The sequence below is a fragment of the Perna viridis genome, chromosome 4, assembly GCF_037379345.1.
Source record: "Perna viridis isolate PV_CMFRI_1.1 ecotype Kerala chromosome 4, ASM3737934v1, whole genome shotgun sequence".
Lineage (NCBI taxonomy): Eukaryota > Metazoa > Mollusca > Bivalvia > Mytilida > Mytilidae > Perna > Perna viridis.
In genome coordinates, this window is record NC_142448.1 from 12270445 (window position 1) to 12293090 (window position 22646).

Consider the following 22646-nt stretch of genomic DNA (forward strand, 5'->3'; position numbering starts at 1 on the left):
GCGACATAATTTCCCGGGTGTAAACAAACTTTGCAACTGTTGCTTGGACGAAAGGTGTGAAAACATTGACCAGAATCGTCATTCGGTTATTATATTCTACTAGTTAAGACCCCAATTTACAATGTAAAGAAAATATTTCGTTATGTGTAACATATTGTCACCTTTTGATGTGAAGATTAGTTTTAATTATCATAGAAACATGTTTGAACAAAGAATACAATTAATGAATTACACTAATGTCAACCAAAATTAATATTTCTCCACTCTTCAAAGTGGAGTCATTCATGTCCTCCACTGTGACTCCACCATAGTAAAAACCAGGATGAAATTGCTCAATTTCAGTAGTTTTCAAAATTATATACAATTTTTGAAATAGTGACTCCACTGTGGAGAGTGGAGAATTTAAAATTTGTGTTGACAGTAGTGTATATATATTTGAAGTGACATTACGGTAAACTTAAGCCAATGTTAGGGGGTATTTTTTTCACTTATTTTTTACTGGTTAGTTCAACCAATTTGCGAAATTATTTAAGAATATCCTGATTATGAATATCTTCCAACCCTGTAACCCTCTTTTTTACTACAGTAATGTACATGTATGCAGAGTGAGGATCATAAATGCTGTGTGCCATTCATGTATGCTGATATCAATTTAATTATTAAGGTTCCATTTTTAAAGGAGAACCCTTCTCATGTTGTCATTTCCGTACTTCTTATGAAGTAAACAATAATGAGTGGAGCTACCCTGTCATATGCAGAAGATAAGGGTAACAACTGTAATGGGAGAGCATGGTTTGACTCACAAAATTATACTCCGCCACCAAGGATCAAAGCCTAGACCGCTCGTTGACAAGCCAGCAACAAATCGATTCGGCTAAAGAATTAATCCTTTAGCCAAGTCAATTAACTTGCTATTTAAATCTCACTATACTCGGCGTCACATAAATAACATACTGTTAAAATTTGAATAAAAATATTTTCTACGACTTTATTGACACCAACCTTCGTTTAAATTGTCTTAAATGACTTGCTCATTCGTTTAGCCAAACAGCTTCTCAAAAACAAGTCGCTTATTAGCTTAAATCATGCGTAACAAATCCTTACGGGAAAATACCATACTAATATCCGCCATGTTGGTTTTTACGGGACGATTTGTTTACAAACGAAGTGCGTAAGTTCCCGTCGAACTCCGGTGACAATCGTCTGCTTGATCAACTTCTCGGTATTATACGTTGTTCGCGTAAAATAAATCAGAGATATCCGAAATAACGCCGAATTGCATTCTGGGTTCTTCGGTTTTTGGACAAACCATTTAAACGTAAACAACATCTCCTAGCAACCCGATCACTGTAAACATGGCCGACTTTTTACAATGTAAATATTGCCACCTAGAATTAAAATCTGACCGGAATTTAACGATTCAATGTTTAGGGAGAAGCCGTTTGGCTAAACGAATGAGCAAGTCATTTAAGACAATTTAAACGACGATAGGTGTCAATAAAGTCGTAGAAAATATTTTTATTCAAATTTTAACAGTATGTTATTTATGTGACGCCGACTATACCTACTACAACACAGGTAGGCCATCCTGCCACATTTCCCCCATCTTAAGAGTCTTCATACCATGAATGACTCTAACACTAGCTCATCAACTAACCAAACCCTGTGGGTTTTTTAGTTGGACGCCAAATGTAATGGGAGTCTTCTGTATGTGCAAGTTTCTCAGTGAAAATGACGAGTTAATACTTTAAAATCTAAGACAACAACAATACCAATCTAACTGTTTAAGTAGTGTGATCTTCTTTTAATAAATGATAGTGTTTGAATGTTCGCTGAATAATTTGTTTTTCTAGATTTACTTGTCAATAACTACTACCTATGACCAAACCTCACATAGTACATCCCGCGTGGATTGTTCCTGCACTGGGCTCTGCCATTAAACACTGTGAATAAGAACTACAGGTGGAAACACACAGTTTATTTAACAAAGTACAAAGTCATGTAAAACAATGGTGCATAACGCTTATAAATGCATAACACCTATGAGTGAATTAACCGGTTTAGCTAGTTAACTGGAGGTGACTGGCTTTAACTTAAATACTTAAACATTGTTCATGGGAAAGCACGAAATTAAAAATCCTACCTGTTGACCAACCTTAAGTAGCTGTCTTTGTAAGAATCATGCAAAATCTGAAAAATGTGATACACCCTAAAAAAGGCTACATATTTTTATTTTTGTAATTAAGTTGTTTTATGGGTCTATACTATGAAATATGTAGTTATTCATTTCAATCTGCCTGCTCTTAGAAGATAATCAACATTGAAAATCCAGTAGATTCTATTGTATTTGAGCGTCAATTACAGAGTTATCTCCCTTAATTTTGAAATCTACACTGCATTCTATACAATTTTTATCTCCTAAGAGCACGGGTTATATGAAAAACCACATGTTAATGTCTGTTTACTATGACATTTCAAACAAAATATCAAAAATAAAAATATGTAGGCTTTTTACCCATGAATCACATTTTGCATGATCCTTAGCTGGAGTGCTACTTAATTACTAATTTACATTTCAACATGGCTCGACGGTCGACAGAAAACCAATAAGTATAAATGTTTTAGTGTATAAAGAAGCCTAAATGTCCAAAATCATTCCCTAAACCAGCAAGCAAAAAAATTCCAAAAGTATTCTTCGGAATGTTACATTTCTTTGAGAAAAACGGCAAAACCGTAGGCCATCCTGCGTTGTAGTAGGTAGTGAGATTTAAATAGCAAGTTAATTGACTTGGCTAAAGGATTAATTCTTTAGCCGAATCAGTTTGTTGCTGGCTTGTCACCGAGCAGTCTAGGGTTCGATCCTCGGTGGTGTAGTATAATTTTGTGAGTCAAATCATGCTCTCCCGTTACACAACAAAATAACTGAACATGTTACTTTTGAATCTGGTCAAAAACATATACAAGTATTCTATAGCCAAAATCTGTCAGAACTTTTTATAAATTCTGAATGAAAGTATGCCTTTATGACCCTTGCATTAGGCCATTAGCATAGACCTATAATTATAGAGATGCACAACAATTGATTTTGAAATTTTGATTCAGAGGTTGAGAACTTCCAAAATCACACCATACTTGAATTGTGTATTGTCAGATGTAGATAATAAACAATATTCTATGAAATTACTGACTTATATATATTGTGAACAGATACATGTGTTTAAATGATAGATAATGTATTTAAATGGATGTTTTTGTTCATTGCATTTAATTGAAAATTTAAAAAGGGAAAAAGTTGATTTCCATGTAATGGCAACATGAACTTTTTTCTTATAAAACTATCAATTCTTTCAAGAAAGCATTCATATAAGTACTTCAAAATGTCACTGACAAGCTTGAAAATAGGAAATAATGGTTTGAAGGCCACATTTGATCAAAAGTTTGTCACAACTGCCTTGAATTGGTCAAAGAAATGTTGTCATTTTTCATTTGCATTGCCATGTCTAGAACTTCTTTACAATAAAACTTTCTCTACCATGAAAGAAACTTCATCATTTATGATTGAAATGACAGTTTAGAAACTGACAGTTTTATATCAATTTTACTGGTTTTCTTTGAATGCAGAGGTTTTTGTTATTAAAGTCTGTGTTAAAAATAATTACTTTTTATTTCAATTCTCATTAGTAATCAAGTCTCGTTTTGTTTCAAGCTGCATAATAAAGCAGGATTTCAATGTCTTGCTTATCTCTTCAATTGCAGGCCTATGGCATTAGTGTTGAAAGTAAAGCCATTTAAATTTGACACAAAATGATGTCCCACTATGTGTATACACAAATGAAGGGTTCTTCTGCAGGAATGATTAGAACATCAATTAACATAAAACTTTTGCAAAAAATCAACTGCATGTATATATTTGGTTTAGTTTTTTTGTGTTGTACATCTGTTTGTTTCTAAAATATCTTTAGTTATTGTAAACATAACATCATAAAAAAATCTAGAGAGAATATTTAATAACATCAGTTCAAGAGGATATTAATACTTTGGAGATTGTATGGATAATTTTGTGTAGAGATTCTTAGAATTATAAAATTTGTTCACACCTTTTGAAACAGGAAGATGGATGAATTCAGGCATACTTTTGTGAGACTATGTCGAGATAACCATGTTGATCCTCCAGATTGTATTATCAGCCAGTTAAAAAGGTAACTCAAATATGTTGGAGACTATTGTTTGATATTTTGTACCAGTAGTTGTATATTTATCTTAGTTTATACAGATTTTATGTGGTATATATACTCTGTGTGAATAAAATATCTAAAGTTAACCAAAAAAGAAAGAACAATATTCTGTTAAACACAATATTACTTTCTTTTTGTAACACATTTATGTTACTGTTGGTTAAACTTAAATGATTACATGTGTTATTTAAGGATTTCACTGACAATAATGAATATGATGTTCTTTTTATAGCTTTGAAAACACATTAAAAAGAGGGAAACCAGTTTTAGACTTATCAACCAACAGTTTATCTCCTAAGCCATGTCACATTCTTGGGAAGGTTATTGCAACAGATAGGACATTTCTAGAGTTTAAGTTTGCTGACTGTATGCTGAGTGAAGATGGTAAGGTCAACACATACTCACAGATTTATTCTTATTTAACACTTGTTTTCTTCCCATGTATACAATTTATTTTACCAATCTAATTCCTACTTTCGATTTCAAACCATTCTAATAAAAAGCAAGTTTTTCTTTCAGATTTAATCAAATCACTATAATGATAAAAACTTCTTTACATGTTTTATTACTTAAAGAACATTGCATATGGATTTCCTGATGTATGTACAACTAGTAAAATGGAGACATAAAAACTTATATTTTTGTTATAAATAACTTACATGTAACAATATACTTACAGAAATATACATGTATGCCATTGCATCTGACTGAGGAAACATATTTAAGCATTAAATGTAATGAAAAGAATGCACCAAATCACAGACATTAATGAAAACCTAAATCCACTGTATCTAAAAAAATAATGATGTTGGAAAATCTGACTATTTTCAAGATTTAAAGTACTGGAAAATATTGACTGCATACAGTATATACTGTATATATATTTCAGCTGTAAAGGGACTGTCCAATGGTTTTGCACACAACTCGTATTGCAAAAGCTTGGATATAAAGGTAAGAATGATCTCAAATGTGAAGAAATACACACAGAAGAAACCATATGACGTAGAATTGTATGATGGTTTTCAGTCATACCCTCATTCCAACATGTATCTGTCTCTCAATACAGTTTCCAACAGAGTCATTAAGATAGGTATTCCAGGAGACTGATTGGGGTAGTCCTTGGTTCTTGGGTTGTCAGGCTGTAAGAGGAAAACCTGACTGCTGACCACAATGGGCCACAGTGCATGAATAGTGTCACATTTCATGCATGTTAAAGACCCAGTCTATACTGTTCTCCCTGAGTAGGCTCTTTGAGGCTGCTACAAGTGGCAAAATTCAATGGCCCTACCCATTTCTCATATTTTGTGATGGCAGTCAAAAGTTTGCTTTTTCTTATTTACCATTCCTCCCTATTTAATTACTGATTTTGTTCAACTTGTTCTTGTCCTGATTTGCAACTGGATGTTTAACAAAAATCAATAAACCTAATACAATGTTTATTATAGCAGAGCAGCAAAATATTTCATTGAGTACTTGAGTGCGGTTTCTGTTGTTACAGACTGACATTTTCATGTTTTATCAACAAATAAATTACATCAGATACAGGAAATAAAGATTTTGTTATCATTGATATACATGCTATGTTTAACTTCAGAAAAATTCAAGGTAAAATTCCTTATAATTACTTTGTCAGTTCAAATTCTCTGAAACTACTGAATTGGTCAGTGCAACTTCTCTGCAGCCCCTCAACAGAATTTTATGAAGCTGTTCTGTGGACATGGTGGATGCTGCAAGTGGGTCTAGTTTGTGGGAAGGGGGGACGTATGTGTTTGCAGACAAAAATAAACAACAAATTTTGATATAATGTTAAAGTTATAACTTACTGTAATTTTTTATTCAAAATCATAGATTATGAATAGATTAACAAAAACTATGCAATATTTTAAACAAAAGTTTTATTTATTTATTGATTGATCTATTTATTTATTGCCATTATATTACTGCATTGAAAAGTAAGATTTCAGCATGTTAAACTCCTTTCTGGCATATTTCAAGAAAGGCTGATTACCTTAATTGTATAATCTTTTAAAATACCTTATTTTTTTCAGGGAAATAATATAAGAGGGACAGGGGCTGAAGCATTAGGAAAAATGTTACACCATAACAAGTCTTTATTAAAGTAAGAATTTGTGCATTTTACTTGCATATCAGTTAACCTTTGGAACGGTTCAACTGAGAGACACTTTTTTTATGCTAAAGCAAATTTTGATGTAAAAATTCAATTATTTTGTATTTTCAAAGAAAATATAGTAATTTTAACCAAAAAAATCTCCAATAAATCTTACATATTTATGTGGGAGATTCAAATATTTCATTGATTTTGTGGGAGTCTCTCCCAAATGCGGTAAGGTTAACAGGTATGTACTTTTAAAAATATGAGCAGAGACAGAATTTGGACTTCAGTTTCAGGCTTGGAAAACACATCTTTGGTTTTCTATTTAAGAAAACCTGCATAGTTCAGTATTTTTATAATAATTAGGATTTTTTTCGTGCCATTTGATGTTTTTGAACAGCATATTGTACACAAAAAGCTACACTATCATTTATTTGTCAATATAAATGCTGAAAAAAAAATATATTCTAGGCCTTACCTAAATATAACAGACTTAAAGATCTGTCTGATATATTTATATTACTAAAATTTCACAGGTTCATATTCATATAACTCCTGAATTTACTGGCATTCTATGAAAGGAATACACCACTGTAATGGCAGCTTTGTAACTTTAACTAGCTTATATATGATATAATGCCCTAAGATGTACATGTAAACTGATTTCAAATATTAAAACTTTAATAATCTTTGATAATCTTTTTTAGATTGTGTTTGGAATGGAATGCCCTTGGTATGTTAGATAATTCCTTTGCCTTATTTTGTGAAGGACTGGGATCCAATGAAAATTTACAGGCCTTGGATCTCAGAAATAACCAGATTAATCATGATTGTGCCATAGAACTCTCTGCCAACCTCAAGAGGAATAAAACACTCAGAGCTTTAGGTAATAATAGAACTAGCTACCAACCTCAAAAAGCAATTTAACTTTCAGTGCTTCAGGTAATGAAAGAACTTGCTGTCAACCTGAAAAGAAATAAAACTTGAAGAGCTTTATGTACATGAAATTTTGTTTATACCAGGGTACGTGAGAACAACATGCAATGATTTGCAATATTTGTTATTACATTTAGAAACTAAGTATTGCTTTAAATCAATAGTTATTGAGGTTGTGTGAGGTTTTCTCATATCTTGGCGTCACTTGTCGTCTGTTGTTAACCTTTCTTTAAAAATTTTCTCCTCTGAAACCATTCAGTGGATTATCATCAGACTTGGTCACCAGCATCCTTAGGGTATTTACTTAAAAAATTATGTCTATTAGGTAGTACAATGAGTAGTTTAGTGATTATTGTTATAAAATCCAGTAGCCATAGTAACATCTTGAAAAAAATATTACTGAGTTTTAGTACAAATCAGGGGTGCCTTTCCAAAATAGCCAAATACTATGTTTTATAAAATATCAGGCACTTAGACACTACCACAGGATGAAAGCATGAGTGGAGTAGGTGGAAAAGGGGTAAAAATAATAAGACCCTTTTCGATTTATTCTTTCACAATGTTAGTTCCAAAAGTTCGTGTGAAATAAGGTATTTTGAAAATCAGCCATCTGATGCTGAGGAGAGAATCTAATACGGCAGGGGACTGAAACGTTACGGATACCATTCTTCATTTAAATTACACCTGTTTACCGTTACATATATTACATCTGTCTATGTATAAATGCTTAACAACATTTAAACAATATATCCACCAAATTTCAACTTTTAAGTTATACAAAATTTGACAGGGTTGACTTAGTGTGCGAAACAGTGCACCTCATTATATCTGTATAGTGCACCCTTATGCAGATTAAGTTTGAAATATGGTCGATGTTGCTATTTTTAGACCACAGGGGTCAAGTCACCAAATTCTACATATATCTCAAAAACTAAAAGAGATATTTGAAAGTCTTTGTGACCTTCCTTCTCCAGCTTGAAGAGCTCTACTGTAGTCTCCATTTGGTCAAAGTTGTCGGAAAACTCCTTGTTAAGAGTTATTGCCCTTGAAGGCAAAAAATGGCAGTTTTTGCAGTTTTTAGCCATTTACTTAACTATAATATGTTGACAAAAACTTTCAATTGATGAAATGATCCTTATAACAAGTCCTACAAAAGTCTTCATCAAGTCAAAATTTTCAGACAACTCCTTGTTAAGAGTTATTGCCCTTGAAAGGCGAAAAATGGGTTTTGACAGTTTTCACCCAATATCTTGAAAATTATAATATACAGAAAAAAAAATTTCAATTGATGAAATGATCTTTATTATAAGTCCTCGAAAAGTCTCCAGTGGGCCAAAATTGTCGAACAACTCTTCGTAAGGCTTATTGCCCTTGAAATGCGAAAAATTTGCAATTTTCGGCCAATATCTCGAAAACTATAATATATATTCAATTGATGAAATGATCTTTATTGAAGTCTTCATCAAATCTATTAACTGACAACTCCTAGTTAGAGGTATTGTCCTTGAAAGGTGAAAAATGACCATTTATACAGTTTTCAGCCGATTTCTTGAAAATTATGAAAGATAGCAAAAAACTTTCAATTAATGAAATAATCATTATGATAAGGCTTACAAATGTCTCCATAGGTTTGAAGTTGTTGGACAATTCCTTGTTTGAGTTGTTTCCCTTTTGAATGTTCTTATGCTCCACGTTTGTGAAATTTATGATATTTGTAGATTTGCGCTGGAATAATGTTGGACTACTTGGAGGTAGAGCTATCCTTGAGATGTTAAATACCAATAAAACCCTATGTAGACTGGAGTTAGCTGGAAATAACATTCCCAGTGATATTGTAAAGGCAATTGGTAAGTTCTAATAACATTCCAAGTGATATTCTAAAGGCAATTGGTAAGTTCTAATGATGTAGCCAGATAATGAAAATCTTCAACCACTTGATGATGTTCCAGTAACTTGCTGAATTCCTGGAAAAGTTATTTGATCATTTGGAAACTGATTCTTTTTATTGAATAAATTGTACCAGTAGTATATGCTATCAAGAATTAAAAGAGTAATGGGCAACTTGCAAAAAGAAAATAGAATGTATGGATTTAGTGGTATATTGATTGTTTGAATCATTGACACACTGACCATTTCTTGGATATTTTTTAACATTCAAAATATTCAGTTACAGATAAATAATAGTAGAATATGATTTGTTTTATTCAATGTGGAAACCATGTTTTATCTAAGGTTACCATAGAGACTGATTGATGAGGTAATCTATACTTATGCATAATTATAATTGTCAGAGACTGCTGTAGCACAGAACGAAGACAGAGCTTCAATCTCAGAGGATCACAAGAAAAAGATGCAGATGTTATCAAAACATGTCAAACAAATTGAACAGGATAAATCTTTACAGGTAGGATAATAACAATTGACATAGTCAATCAAGAGGGTTTGGGTGGGAGGAAATCTTTACAGGTAGGATAATAACAGTTGACATAGTCAATCATGTAGTGGGGGGAGGGGGTGGAGGGGTCGGCGCATGAAGGGAATGTTTTCATAACATTTTTCTCTGCAAGTATAAATCACAGCCATTAGGTATTTGGTCTGCAAATTAAGTATGACATCCCATATTGTGGGATGCAATTTCAGGTCTGTCGCACTTTAGACCCGTGCAGGTCAGGGTGTCAAAAAATAAGCCTGCAGCAGCGCTAAGCTTGTCATAGAAGGTGACTAAACAGTGCTCAGAAACCTAGACGGGGGCTAGGTGCTCTGCTCACAGAGCAACTGGGTTGTGTACCCCAGGTTGTGCAGTGGGGTAACCCTGGGGTTGTCAGGCCATAATACGGAAAACCTGACAGCAAACCATAGTGGTGCACCGTGTTGGGAAAAATGCCACGTTCCTCGCATGTTAAAGAACCATGTTGTGGTATTTGATAGGAGTAGGAACCTTTGCACTTTGCCAGGAGGCTTAATTGCCCAACCCTACCCATCCCCCCTTTTTCTTGTGGCAATCAAAATTTGTCGACCCTATTATCCTTGTGTACCATCCCTTTTTTCATTTCATCATCAACATTTCATGTTCATTTTATCATCCATTTCATGTATGTTCATCGCCTGAATATAGTTGAAATATTGCTGCTCGGGTGTTAAATCCCAATAATCAATCAATCAATCACTTTAACTTCCTGTTTACTGACTGTATGGCAACCCAGTTTTCTATTTAAATTTTCAAGACCATGTGTATTTGAAATCAATTTGTTTTTCCTTGATTAGTTTACTTAAGATTTTATTGTTTTATTCTTTATAAAGTCCTAATTAAATTGAGTGTTATTGATAAATGTCAGACCTGTGATGGGGAGAAGAAAACATTTATTCCTACATTCCACTACAAGATCTGCTAGTACAAATACATAATGTTTATTTCCCAGTTCACAGATAAATGTTAATTAGTATTTATTGTTTTGGACGCATAATCTGTATATGAATGAATTAAATGCTTATTAAAATCCCTTGAAATTTGAGTGGGTTGTATTCATCCCACTATTTGCTAATATGATTGAATTTGTTTATTCATTTTATTGTAAACTGTAGTTATATACTATATATTTTGTGTTATACAAATATTATTATACCCCATCTCTTATCTGTTATCCTATACCACAGATTGGAATTGAATGAAACTTTTACTGAATCTTTATTCCCATTATATATTCCCATTGTGCACCTATTTCAGATTTTGATCCAAATCAATATGGAGGTTGAAAGGGGCATGTTGTCAAATGAGCCAGGGGGATCAAGTTAGTGAGCATTACTTACAATTTCTAGTTTTCAGTTTCTTGTTGTTTTTAGATGAATGATTTAATGGATACCATAGAGAAGCAAGAGGAAGTCCTCAGGAAAACAAAAAGGTGAACATGTTAAACATATTGAGTTAAATTAATATAAGTTAAACATGTTTTTGGATTTATGATATATTTGACCATTTAGAAGCAAGTGCTCTATAAACGACAGCATTTATTGATTAGTCAAAATGAACAGACTTGTATTTCTAATGAATTATTATTGTTCTGAAAACTTCTGTGATTATAGCTTTTAAAATATAACTTGAAACTTAGTCAACATATTTTAACCTTGAAAATCAATTTGAAAGGAAGAGTTAAATGTATGTACTATAATTTCAGAACGACAACCCAGCAAGTATCTCACCTACAAGAAGCTTTAGAAGAAAGAAAATCAGCATTTAATGCTTTGGCATCAAAGTGAGTATAATTAACTGCCAGCCTATCGTTATTAAGCACCTTACCTTTCACCAATTTTGACATCTTCATTTCATTTTTTTACACATACAAATGTATTAAATAAAATATTTGACTTGATCATTGATTCATTTATCTTTCACATGAAAATAATATTATGTTGTATCAGCTTTAACATTTTCTTGAAAAGTTCACTTCTTTAAATGTTTCTACATTTAAATTACCACACTGATATTCAGGGGGGATTTTGTAATTCCTTTAAAGCTTGTGAAAGACTGGATAAGGAAGGAGGAAATCTCTCAGTAATAAAGAATGAGAAAAAAATCAGAAACAATAAACAATGTACACTATTTTGTGTTTTTGTGGAATTTCAATATATATTTATTGCATTTGATTTAAAAAAAAAGCTTCTTTGAATAGTTTTTTTTGCTCTCTTAATTTGAGCTATTATATCTAGGGAAGATTTCCATTTCCATGTTAATGTACTAAGATTGAAGAATAATTGCAAAAAAGGCAATATTAAAGTAAATTTATTGTTAATGTTGACAATGTAAATTTTGTAGATTATCAATGACAGAGTCAGAGTTAGCTCTACAGGAACAGAGAACACATGATGTGGAGATAGTTGTTGAGAGACTGAAACAGGAATTATCAACCAGGAATAGTTCTCATAATGAAGATCTCAGAAAAGAGAGAGAGGTAATATGAACACACACACAGTGTTAAACAATCACTTCATTTCTGGAATACTTCACTTCCTATTGAATGATTTTAAGCCGTTCATGTTTTTGAGAAGCTACATATATAGGATGTCGTTGATGCTCTGTTCATACTACACAGATAAATATTTTTTATGTTAATTAGTGATGACCTTTCTTTAGTGTATGAACTCTTCCTTGTCTTTCACATAATCATTATGAAGTGCCTTGCAATTCATTGTGTTAAGTGAGTAGCTTTATTTTGAATTTGTTCAAAACATTTTCAATTTCAGTAACAAATATAACAAATTTGTCAAATGACATTTTTTTCACTTGCAGACAAGAGCACTAACAGAAGCCCAACTCCACAAAGAGTTATCTGAAACACATGATAAAAATATGCAACTTCAGTCAAAGGTTGGTTTACCTTTCAAAATCGACATGTTTTTCAGCAGCCATCTTGTCATAGATGATAGATAACAGCTAGCAAAGAAAAATATGTATAGACATTTTTACAAATTTTAAATACATGTGTTTTAAAATTTTAAATATATGAAAGGACGAGAACAGTTAAATGTTATCCAATATTTTAAAAAGAGATATATCCATAAAAAGACATGCATTTCTGGATCCTTTGATAATTGAATAGTTTTAAGTCTTTCATATAAATTTATGTAGTAAAGTTGTAATTATAATTTTTAGCTGGATGATGCAGAAAGAAAGTGCAGAATGCAACAAGATCAGATATTTGAACTTAAAGAACAAAGTACTCATTTGCAAGCAGAACTTAAAATCAAAGGAGCACACTTTGAAGGTATTTACATTTGTTTGTAAAAGTTTGCTTATTAAGAAAGTTTAAGATGGAATTCTACTGAAACATAATTGAAATAGTTTTTGATTGGTTTTATAGAGCTAGGCTGTAAGTAAAGATTATTAAAGAGATAGAACAAGTCTCTGATTAGAACTGTTCTAGCAAATGCTATGTTTCTGAGAGAGGCACTTTCTTATTTACATGGCAGGTAAATGTTCAAAATTTCTATGTACCCAAAGTAAAGTTTTAATTTATTTACATGGCTGGCAGTGTAGAAAAAGTGTTACACATATGTTTCCATATGTTTTGAAACATATGAAAAATATATGTTGCAATTTTTCCTGTGTTGTATTATATTTTCCTGAACAACCCTTAATTTGTTAATTTTGTTTGTCTAGCATTTTTTCAATACAGACAATCTCTTGGTTAGATGTTTACAAGTAACATTTTGCCATGTTATAAACTGCCAAATCATTCAGTATGGTCAAATTTTAACATTGATTTAGTGTAAATTATTGTTTTGTCTTTTTACAAATGGCATACAAGATTTACTAGAAGTAGATTTAGTGAATTGACAGGTACAGGCTAACAGAATACATCAATGAAAACATAATATTTAGTGATCTACTCATTTTAAGGACTAAAAAGGTTTATGCTTGGCCTTTAAGATTACCGGTACTTGATAAAAGAATGTTAAAGGTACATTATACCACATGAATCTGCATTCATCACAAATTTTTATTATTTTCTACAGAGAGATTACAGTCAGAGAGAAACAGACACAAAGAAGATCTGAGAGATGCTGAACAAGTTCGACAAAAGGAGGTAATGGCATGTTAGATAACTTTTAAAGCATATGTGTTGGTTTTCTCACACTTTAGTTAGAATGAATTCTAAATCCATTTTATAAAAAATCCTGAATGTGTGATAAAAAAGTAAGGAATATCTTGTGAAATGTATGTTCCCTGTCAACATTAGTTTTAATCAGTAAAGCTTCCTACAAACAAACAAACAAATGTATAAAAATTTATTAGATATTGTAAAGTATGCTTATAATGATAAATAACTGATTAATAAACCAGAGTTATAGGGGTGTTTTAAGTGTTTAGTTTTTTGTTAACAGTAAAAAAGAAAAGAAGGGATATGGTGAAGTACAACAAAGCACCAGCATATAACCTAAATACAAAATATTAAGTACTTTCAGTGATCACCAATAGGTTTATAATAAGTGTAAACACACCTTTAAGTAATCTGTGAAAGGCCCTGACAATAAAAGTAATTTAATCCACAGTAACAGAGCATTGTCACTTATTCAAAAAGTAAAATAAAAGCATAAAGGCACATTAATGACACAATCTTCTGACTGTGGACAGGTGTATGAAATACACAGTTGGGTTAAAGTCATGTTTTTTTTTTCATTTCTTTAGATATCGAGAGTAAGAAATGATAGTGATGAAGTAGAAGCTAACCTTAGAGAGAGAATACAGCAGTTAGAAATGACTAGGTTAGAATTAGAGGAAGAAATAAGTAGACAGAAAAATCATAACATGTCAGCCAAACTACAGCATGAGGAACAGCTCAGTATTGTCAAACAGAAGTTCCAGAGTGAAGAGGTAACATATGTTTATTGTCACCCTTTCTTGTTGATTTAAAAAATAAGAAAAACCTACTATTTGAACGTGAAATAAAAAGTTCTTAAAAAGGATAGTTAGTCAGGTAAGTATAAAAAATTGTCCAAAATTTGGAAAAAAGAGTTATGGATTATCTTTCTTTTCATACAAGAAGGGATGGAGATTCATAGAATTGCCAATCTGACCGTTATTTGTTTTATGTCTGATTGATTAAGTAATAGCTGCTGTTTCTATTTATTTTTTGAAGTTTGTGTGGTTCGTTCCTGATCATGAACAAAATCTGTTCATACTTACATTTCTCATATTTGAAATCAAAACAGATTGTATGTTTAAAATTGTTACTCTTTTTAGTTTGTTGGTTATTAAACTCATGATACTATCATTTTACAGGAATCAAGATACAGCCAATTGGAGGAAAAATTACGAGTGACACAGTTATTGAAAGATGAAGTTCAGTCTCGCTGCAACCAACAGAATTCAACTATTAGTGATTTACAATCTAGAAATAGTACACTTATGTTAGAGACGGAAACAATGAGGAAAAGAACAGAGGAAATGCAACAGGTTAGACAGGTGTATCTACAGTCTATATACTCCTTACCAATAGATGGAAAATGTGTATCTACGGTCTAATTCCTCCTTAGCAACAGGTTGGACAGGTGTCTCTAGTATCTAGGTTCTCCTTACCAGCAAGCCAGAAATGTGTTTCTAGTGTCTATTTACTCCTTAGTAAAAGGACATACAGGTGTTTCTTGTGTCGAATTTCTGCTCATCGACAGGTCAGACACATGTATCTATTGTTACATTTCTGCTCAGGTACAGGTCAGACACATGTATCTATTGTTACATTTCTGCTCAGGTACAGGTCAGACAGTTGTTTTCTAGTAGTACTCCTTAACAGCAGGTTGTCCAGGTGTATCTAGTGTGTAATTACTCCTTAGCAACAGATTGGCCAGGTGTTTCTAGTGTATCTAGTGTCTAATTACTCCTTAGCAATAGGTCAGACAGATGTTTCTAGTGTCTTATTACTCCTTGACAACAGGTCAAACAAGTGTTTCAAGTGTCTTTTTACTTCTTAGCAACAGGTAAGACAGGTGTATTTAGTGTCTTATTACTCCTTAGCAACTGGTCAGACAGGTTTTTCTGGTGAGTGTCTTATTACTCCTTGGCAACTGGTCAGACAGGTGTTTCTGGTGAGTGCCTATTACTCCTTGGCAACTGGTCAGACACTTGTTTCTAGTGCCTTATTACTCCTTAGCAACTGGTCAGACAGGTGTTTCTAGTGAGTTTCTATTACTCCTTGTCAACTGGTCAGACAGGTGTTTCTAGTGAGTGCCAATTACTCCTTGGCAACTGGTCAGACAGTTGTTTCTAGTGACTTATTACTCCTTAACAACTGGTCAGAGAGGTGTTTCTAGTGAGTGTCTATTACTCCTTGGCAACTGGTCAGACAGTTGTTTCTAGTGACTTATTACTCCTTAGCGACTGGTCAGACAGGTGTTTCTAGTGAGTGTCTATTACTCCTTGGCAACTGGTCAGACAGGTGTTTCTAGTGAGTGTCTATTACTCCTTAGCGACTGGTCAGACAGGTGTTTCTAGTGAGTGTCTATTACTCCTTGGCAACTTGACAGACAGGTGTTTCTAGTGAGTGTCTATTACTCCTTGGCATCTGGTCAGACAGGTGTTGTTGTGGTGGAATGCTTTAGTTCATAATTTAAAAGTGAGGTTTGAAACATCTTTTTGAGACATTGCCTGCCTTTAGTTTGAATGTATGGTTGACTCAACCAATTGGTTATTACACTCTCAAATTTATATATTGTGTTTAGGAATTAGCAGAGAAAAATGCTGTAACATTTGCTGAGGTTGGGAAAGTTAAAATAGAGTTGAACCAGGCATTAAATAAACTAGAAGCAGAAAGGAAGATACAGTCAGAACTTAGAGACCAGTTGTCAGATTCTGACAGGAAAACATCAGGTATACTTGTGACATCATAGAATATTTTCTTTGTTTTTGAATTAATAGTTAATGAATCTACATACAAAAGGGCGCTATTTAATTTTAAGAGATTCTAATACAGAAAATTTTGGGTGTTATAATTATAGTCAAACCTCAAACTCGGAAGAGTCAAACTTTCGGATAACTGTAACTAATTTGACAGTCCCAGCAAAACTCCCTTTACTCAAATACAATTTTACTTCTGATTACTCAAACTCAGATGAATCAAAACCTTGGATAACTTGAGGTTTTCAACCAGTCACCTCAATAGGACTTCAAGGTTGATAAACTCTGATGACTCAAAACCAACAAATTAGTAAGGAAAATGATAGATTTATTACAAACCAGGACCAAACTTCATGTTTATGATGTTAAGCATGACTTATATAATCACTAGTTGACACCTTTATGACTTTATTTGTGTATACAAAACAGCTTGTGTAGTCAAAGGAACGAATTTGATTAATCACACTTTGGAATTCACATCAACAGTGATATCAGATATTTTAATAAAAAATTATGATTTTGCTGATAGATTTTATTTATTGAAAAGACATCCCTCCATTAAACTACACACCAAACAGACAACAACAATTGAAGTAATTCAACAACTAGGATTGTTTTGGCAGTGAATCTGAAACATTATCATAGTAATGAAATACACATGGGTTGATGATACTCCTGATTTTGATATTTTCAAAGCAACATGTTATGTACTAAAAATATTTTGGATGAAAAAATAGTTTAGAAAAAGAATATTCCATGTCGGTGTGGCTCAGCATTTCAAACATAATTGACATACAACACACCAAAATTGTCTTGCAATATAATGCACAAATCTAAATACTCTGGTAAGTGAAGAACTAGACATCAAATCATTTTAAAAGTAGAAACAATCTCTGATCAATATATTTCCAGGTTATACTCAACCTCATAGAACTCAAACCTCAGATAAATCAAACCTCAGATAAATCAAACCTCAGATAACTCAAACCTAAGATAAATCAAACCTCAGATTACTCAGAACTCCGATAAATCAATCAAACGTTGGATTACTAAAATCTCAGATAAATCAAACCTCTGACGACTCTAATCTCAGATAACTCAAACCTTGGAGGACTCAAACCTCAGATAACTCAAACATTTCTGCCTAGTCCTGTAATAACAAATATTGTTTATTTGTTTCATTTTGATTGATGATAATTTTTTTCGATGAAATCTTAAGAAATATATATATATTTTAGAACAAATCCTGAGATACAGAGAAGCCTGTGAAGAAAAGGATGTGGAACTAGACAGTTTAAAAAGACGACTGAAGTCGCGGGAGTTGGAGGTGTCCCATGTACGAGAGGAAGAATCACAAAGAGCAAAGATGTTACAGATGGCTGTACTTAATTACTGTCAGAATATACCTCAGGGAACAGTGGACACATCATGATCTCGTGCTTTATATTTGTTTACTGATAGTTATATATAGTAGTGACATCAAAATAGTCTAGCTTTCAATTGAGTGAATGAAAAGGACTAAATTTGAACAACGAAAGTTTTTTTTCATGTTTTTTTATTAGCGTTGAGACTTTATGGTATGCCACAGTCTGTTGAATTACACCTCATAAAAATATGTTTTAATTAGATAGTTTAAGAAGTAGCTTTTTTCTGCATGTAATAAAATGGAAAGATTTATTAATGTTTCTTTTTAAGCATGGCACTAAAACCATTACCGCATAATTTCAGAAAAGTAAAATGATAAAAATCATTTAGCTTAAAGTATACACTATATCTACATAAACTTACTCAATTACTTATTTTCTGATTATAATAGTTTAAGTGTAAGTATTCGTAAGAATTAGGTAAAATGCGAAAAATCAGAAACATGCATGTCAAAAACTCTCCAATCTAACAATGTAATATCACTCAAGGATACTTTCTCTATTTGAAAAGACCATTATTTAATCTCTGCATCACTGGCTTGCTCAGAAATTTTTCAGTAGAATGTTAGAAAAATGAGGTTTTAGACAGTACTCTATTCTTGAAATGTTCATTTTCAGTGCATTTCAATGAAACTGTAACTCAATGGTCCAGCATGATATGGAAAATCTTGTCCATTTTCCTTTATTCTGATTTTTCAGATAGTCAAATTGCACTATCAAAACGATGGGTTTTTCATACCATGTTTCACCTACTGCCTGATTCTTACAGAGACCGACACTTAAATAGTTCCATTCAATGAAAACTTCACACTATAGAATGATTTTTAACTGAAATTGTCCTGTTAATTTGTTCTAAACTCATTTTCCTTTCATGATGCCTACTTGTGAATCAAACTCGTGAAGAATAGTGTTTTTCTATTAGCATTAGTATACTAATGGTGCCAACTGAATTTGTTTGTAATGTCCTTGATTTCTTTCAAATTATGTACCCTGGAAAATTTCTGTTTCTTCAGTATGTGACACTTTCTTTTTCATGAAAACATTGATGTGATTTTTAATAAAGATGTTAAAAACTGAAAAATTCATTTACAGAAATAAGCCTACAGTAATGGAATGTATTTGGACATTGCCACATGGCAGGTTCAATTAGTGGGAATTTGGCTGTACATTTTTATTATTATACTGATACAGTCACAAAAATGTGATTTACAGATATGGTTGTGAATCAGATTTAATTGATATTTAAAGCAAAGTACTTGTGATGTTTTCAAAGATCTGATATTTAGTTTTTTTTAATTTATTGTTACTATATTTTATATTTATACATTTTATGATTAAATACATTTTTAGAATATTGAGTCAGTCTTGAACTCTTCTTTATAATTACATCAAAATCAAAGATTGCTTGTTGTACAAATATTAACCATAACAACATTTTTGTCTCTGTTATAGGGTTCATGGTTGAATCTTAATTTGTGTCCTGGTTTTGAGTATAGTTGTTGTTAGGTTAATATGGTTTCATATAAAAACAAGTACTATCTTTTGAAAAAGAGAGCCGACATAGTAAAATTTTTTTCATTTAACTTCTAAGTTTCTACATTTCTTTCTAGAAAATGACACATGGCACAGTTTCAAATTTTCAATACAGATTTTTCGAACGCCTCTAAATTATCAGCACTAGGCCAATTGGGAAACAGAATTGTGATCAGGTGACATGTGTTTCCATAGAAGAGAGTCCTTAAAGGTCAAAGGATGAAAAGCAAAACTATACCAACTGTGTCAGAATAAACCTCTGAACACAATGGACATTTTGAAGGCAGAAAAAAAGAAAATGCCCATGAGCACTTATGACAATACTAGTATATTGAGAGTAAAGTCTGTAATTCAATTTTAAATGTTTATGAAAAAATATTGCTAGAGAAGTAGGCACTGATAACTATTAGTCTTAAAAGAGTTTTTTGTCCCCCATGATGCGTCGTATGGGGACTTGGAAATGCAGGGCGTACTTTTTTTTGTTATGCTTTCACCAAATAAGTTCGTTTTTGCTTTGTGGCCTTATCATGAAGAGTTACAGATTAAGTTTGACTTTGGTTACGGTTGAATGATTTTTATGGAATTTATGCCCCATGGATTTGGAAAATTTCAGTGAATTTACAGTTTTCTGCATTTTGTTTTTTTTGTAATGCTTTTACCAATTGACTTTGTAAGTAGTCTTACTATGATAATTTACATATTAAGTTCGACTTTGGTTACGGTTGATTGAATTTTATAGAAGTTATATCCCTTAGACTTAGAAAATTTCAGTGTATTTAAAGTTTTCTGGGTTTTTTTGGGTTTTTTTTTTCGTGGGGAACATTGGAACACTGTTCTTTCATCATCTTTGCTTTTCTCCATACTGTATCAATGACAAACTTGTCAGCATCTGACTTCAAAGGAAATCACCACCATATTGGCAAAAGTCTAGACCATAATGCAGTTATATTTGTATTTGTTGATATTCTTTTGAGGTGAAACCACAATTTAACCATTCTAGATCTTTTATTGAGAGTACCATAATTGATTGTAATGATTTGAATGAGTACTTTGTGATAACTGCAAAAGTGCCTTGAATTTTTTTTTATATCAACAGTCTTGCAATGCAGATTTTAGCTAAGATTTTATGTAAAGGTTTTCTTATATCAATTAGGCTATTTGCAGGAGCACCATCTTCAAAAATCAATTTAATGTCTGTCATAAAACCCATTTTTAAAATGTTTGTCTGGCAATTATTTTGAAAATAGGACATTAAGTCTTACTAATAAATCAGAAATTACTAATTTGCATAATTATTTCAAACACTCAACCGTGTTGGGTGCAGGGAAGGGTTCTAGTGAATGGACCCACACCCCATTTTATCAAAAAAGATTGTTAATTTTGTGGAACATTTGGGGATATTGAGTAAATGTTAGTCTCAAACCCCACTCACCCTTTTTAAATTTCATGAGCCACTCCTGGTTGGCACTAGTCATAATGATAACTGCTCAGAAAAGCAACACTCATTTGCAGTCTGGTCGTCTTTGAAGCTCTTAATTTTACCATCTCGAGTGGAAAAAAATTAATATAAACCATTTATTACTGAAAAATCTATACTTCTATATACCTTATGTTATTTATGTGATTGGAATGGACCATCATACTGTATGTCACTGTCAGTCTCCTGCACACAGGGTATATTCACTATTTCAATGAGCTATCATCGAAATGATACATAGTAAATCAAGAAGTGGTTATAGGTCTGCGGAAGAGATTGGGTCACGGTCTGATACCTACATATACAAAGCAAATATATAGATTTTCTTTGTTTTAAATTTTGAGGCGTCCTTGGAGCAAAACATTGCTTCGTATGAAAAGATGATCGATTCGGGTTTTCTGCAGGTCTGGTTAATTAAAACTTGTACATCGATGTGTTATGCTTAAAACATTACTGATGAAAAGGACCAATTGCTCTCTTATAAAGGTCTGTATTAATCTTCTAAAGAAGTTGCCATATAAAAGACGGTTTATGCTTCGTTTCATTAGAGATGTCCCTATTAATCTCAGCAACTATAAAGTTGTGCAAAGACTGGGAACTTTATGTTCCGATCATAATTAATATTCCAGAATGTCCTATTCTGTAATGTCCTAGCCATAAATACGGTAAAATGTTATTATGTTTGATACGCTGCTATTAATGAACACAACCTTTTTTGATGGTTCATGTTGGGCATTTGTATTTTTAGCACGTTTTCTGTTGAGACGGTCATATTATGTGTACACATATGTCCGTCCATCTGCCTATCAGAATTACTTGAAACGTTATATAATTATTTTTATGGTATCAGATTGTGTATATTCAATTTTCCGTTCCTGGGTTTGGAGTGATTCTTATCTTGTAAACAAAAAGTAATGACGGTCTCAATGTCGGCATACTTTGAAATAATTTTTTTTGTTCCAGAGTAAACTTTTCTTTTAAAAGGGTTGTTTTTTTTTTCACATACATGTACTGTCAAGTATCTGAAATACTTTAAACTAAAGATATCTGTATGATTTGGGAAAAGTATGATTTGTTTAACTTTCGAGTTAGTGAATTTTAGCATTTTGTAGAAAAAAATGTGTTCTTACGTGTCGCACAAAATATTGATAAGGCCGTATTGGAATTTCATCGAACTTACCCGGGTTGTAACTATATTGATCTAAAGTTGAAAAAAAATCCGTGTTTTGTTCAAGCATTACGGAAATTTTCATTTGGCTTTTTGGGACATTATGTCTAAGCTTTTCAAATATGATTATGACCAATCTGGACACACACATCCCTTCCCGTACAAAACAGGTATTTTATTACATTTGCCAATGGTCTAAACAGAAATCTATACAACTAATGAACAAGAATGACATATTCACTTACAATTAAATTATGGTTATCAGCGATGATGCATTCAATATACGTAGAGAAAAAATGAAAGCATCCCGTTTTTGAGTGGAAAGCACAGTTACGAAAATTGTACGCGATTAAATTTTGCCTAAGTTCAGTG

General features: G+C 32.3%; 1 protein-coding gene across 3 annotated transcripts; it reads left to right on the forward strand.

Moving 5' to 3' along the window:
* On the forward strand, positions 1–19454 carry LOC148618886 (leucine-rich repeat-containing protein 45-like). Of its 3 annotated transcripts, none has more exons than XM_088578222.1 (18): positions 1–54; positions 4110–4199; positions 4468–4619; positions 5125–5186; positions 6284–6354; positions 7056–7234; positions 9003–9131; positions 9576–9688; positions 11125–11183; positions 11457–11534; positions 12095–12230; positions 12569–12646; positions 12932–13043; positions 13795–13865; positions 14468–14653; positions 15062–15235; positions 16498–16645; positions 17911–19454. In XM_088578222.1, the coding sequence occupies exons 2-18, from the start codon at positions 4114–4116 to the stop codon at positions 18102–18104; spliced, it is 2028 nt and encodes a 675-aa protein (XP_088434348.1). In that variant the 5' UTR covers positions 1–54; positions 4110–4113; the 3' UTR covers positions 18105–19454. The 3 variants fall into 3 exon arrangements, with proteins under 3 accessions (XP_088434348.1, XP_088434349.1, XP_088434347.1); XM_088578223.1 differs by having other exon boundaries at positions 5–85; positions 17911–18250; XM_088578221.1 differs by having other exon boundaries at positions 8–123; positions 17911–18250.
* The last annotated feature ends 3192 nt before the right edge of the window (positions 19455–22646 follow it).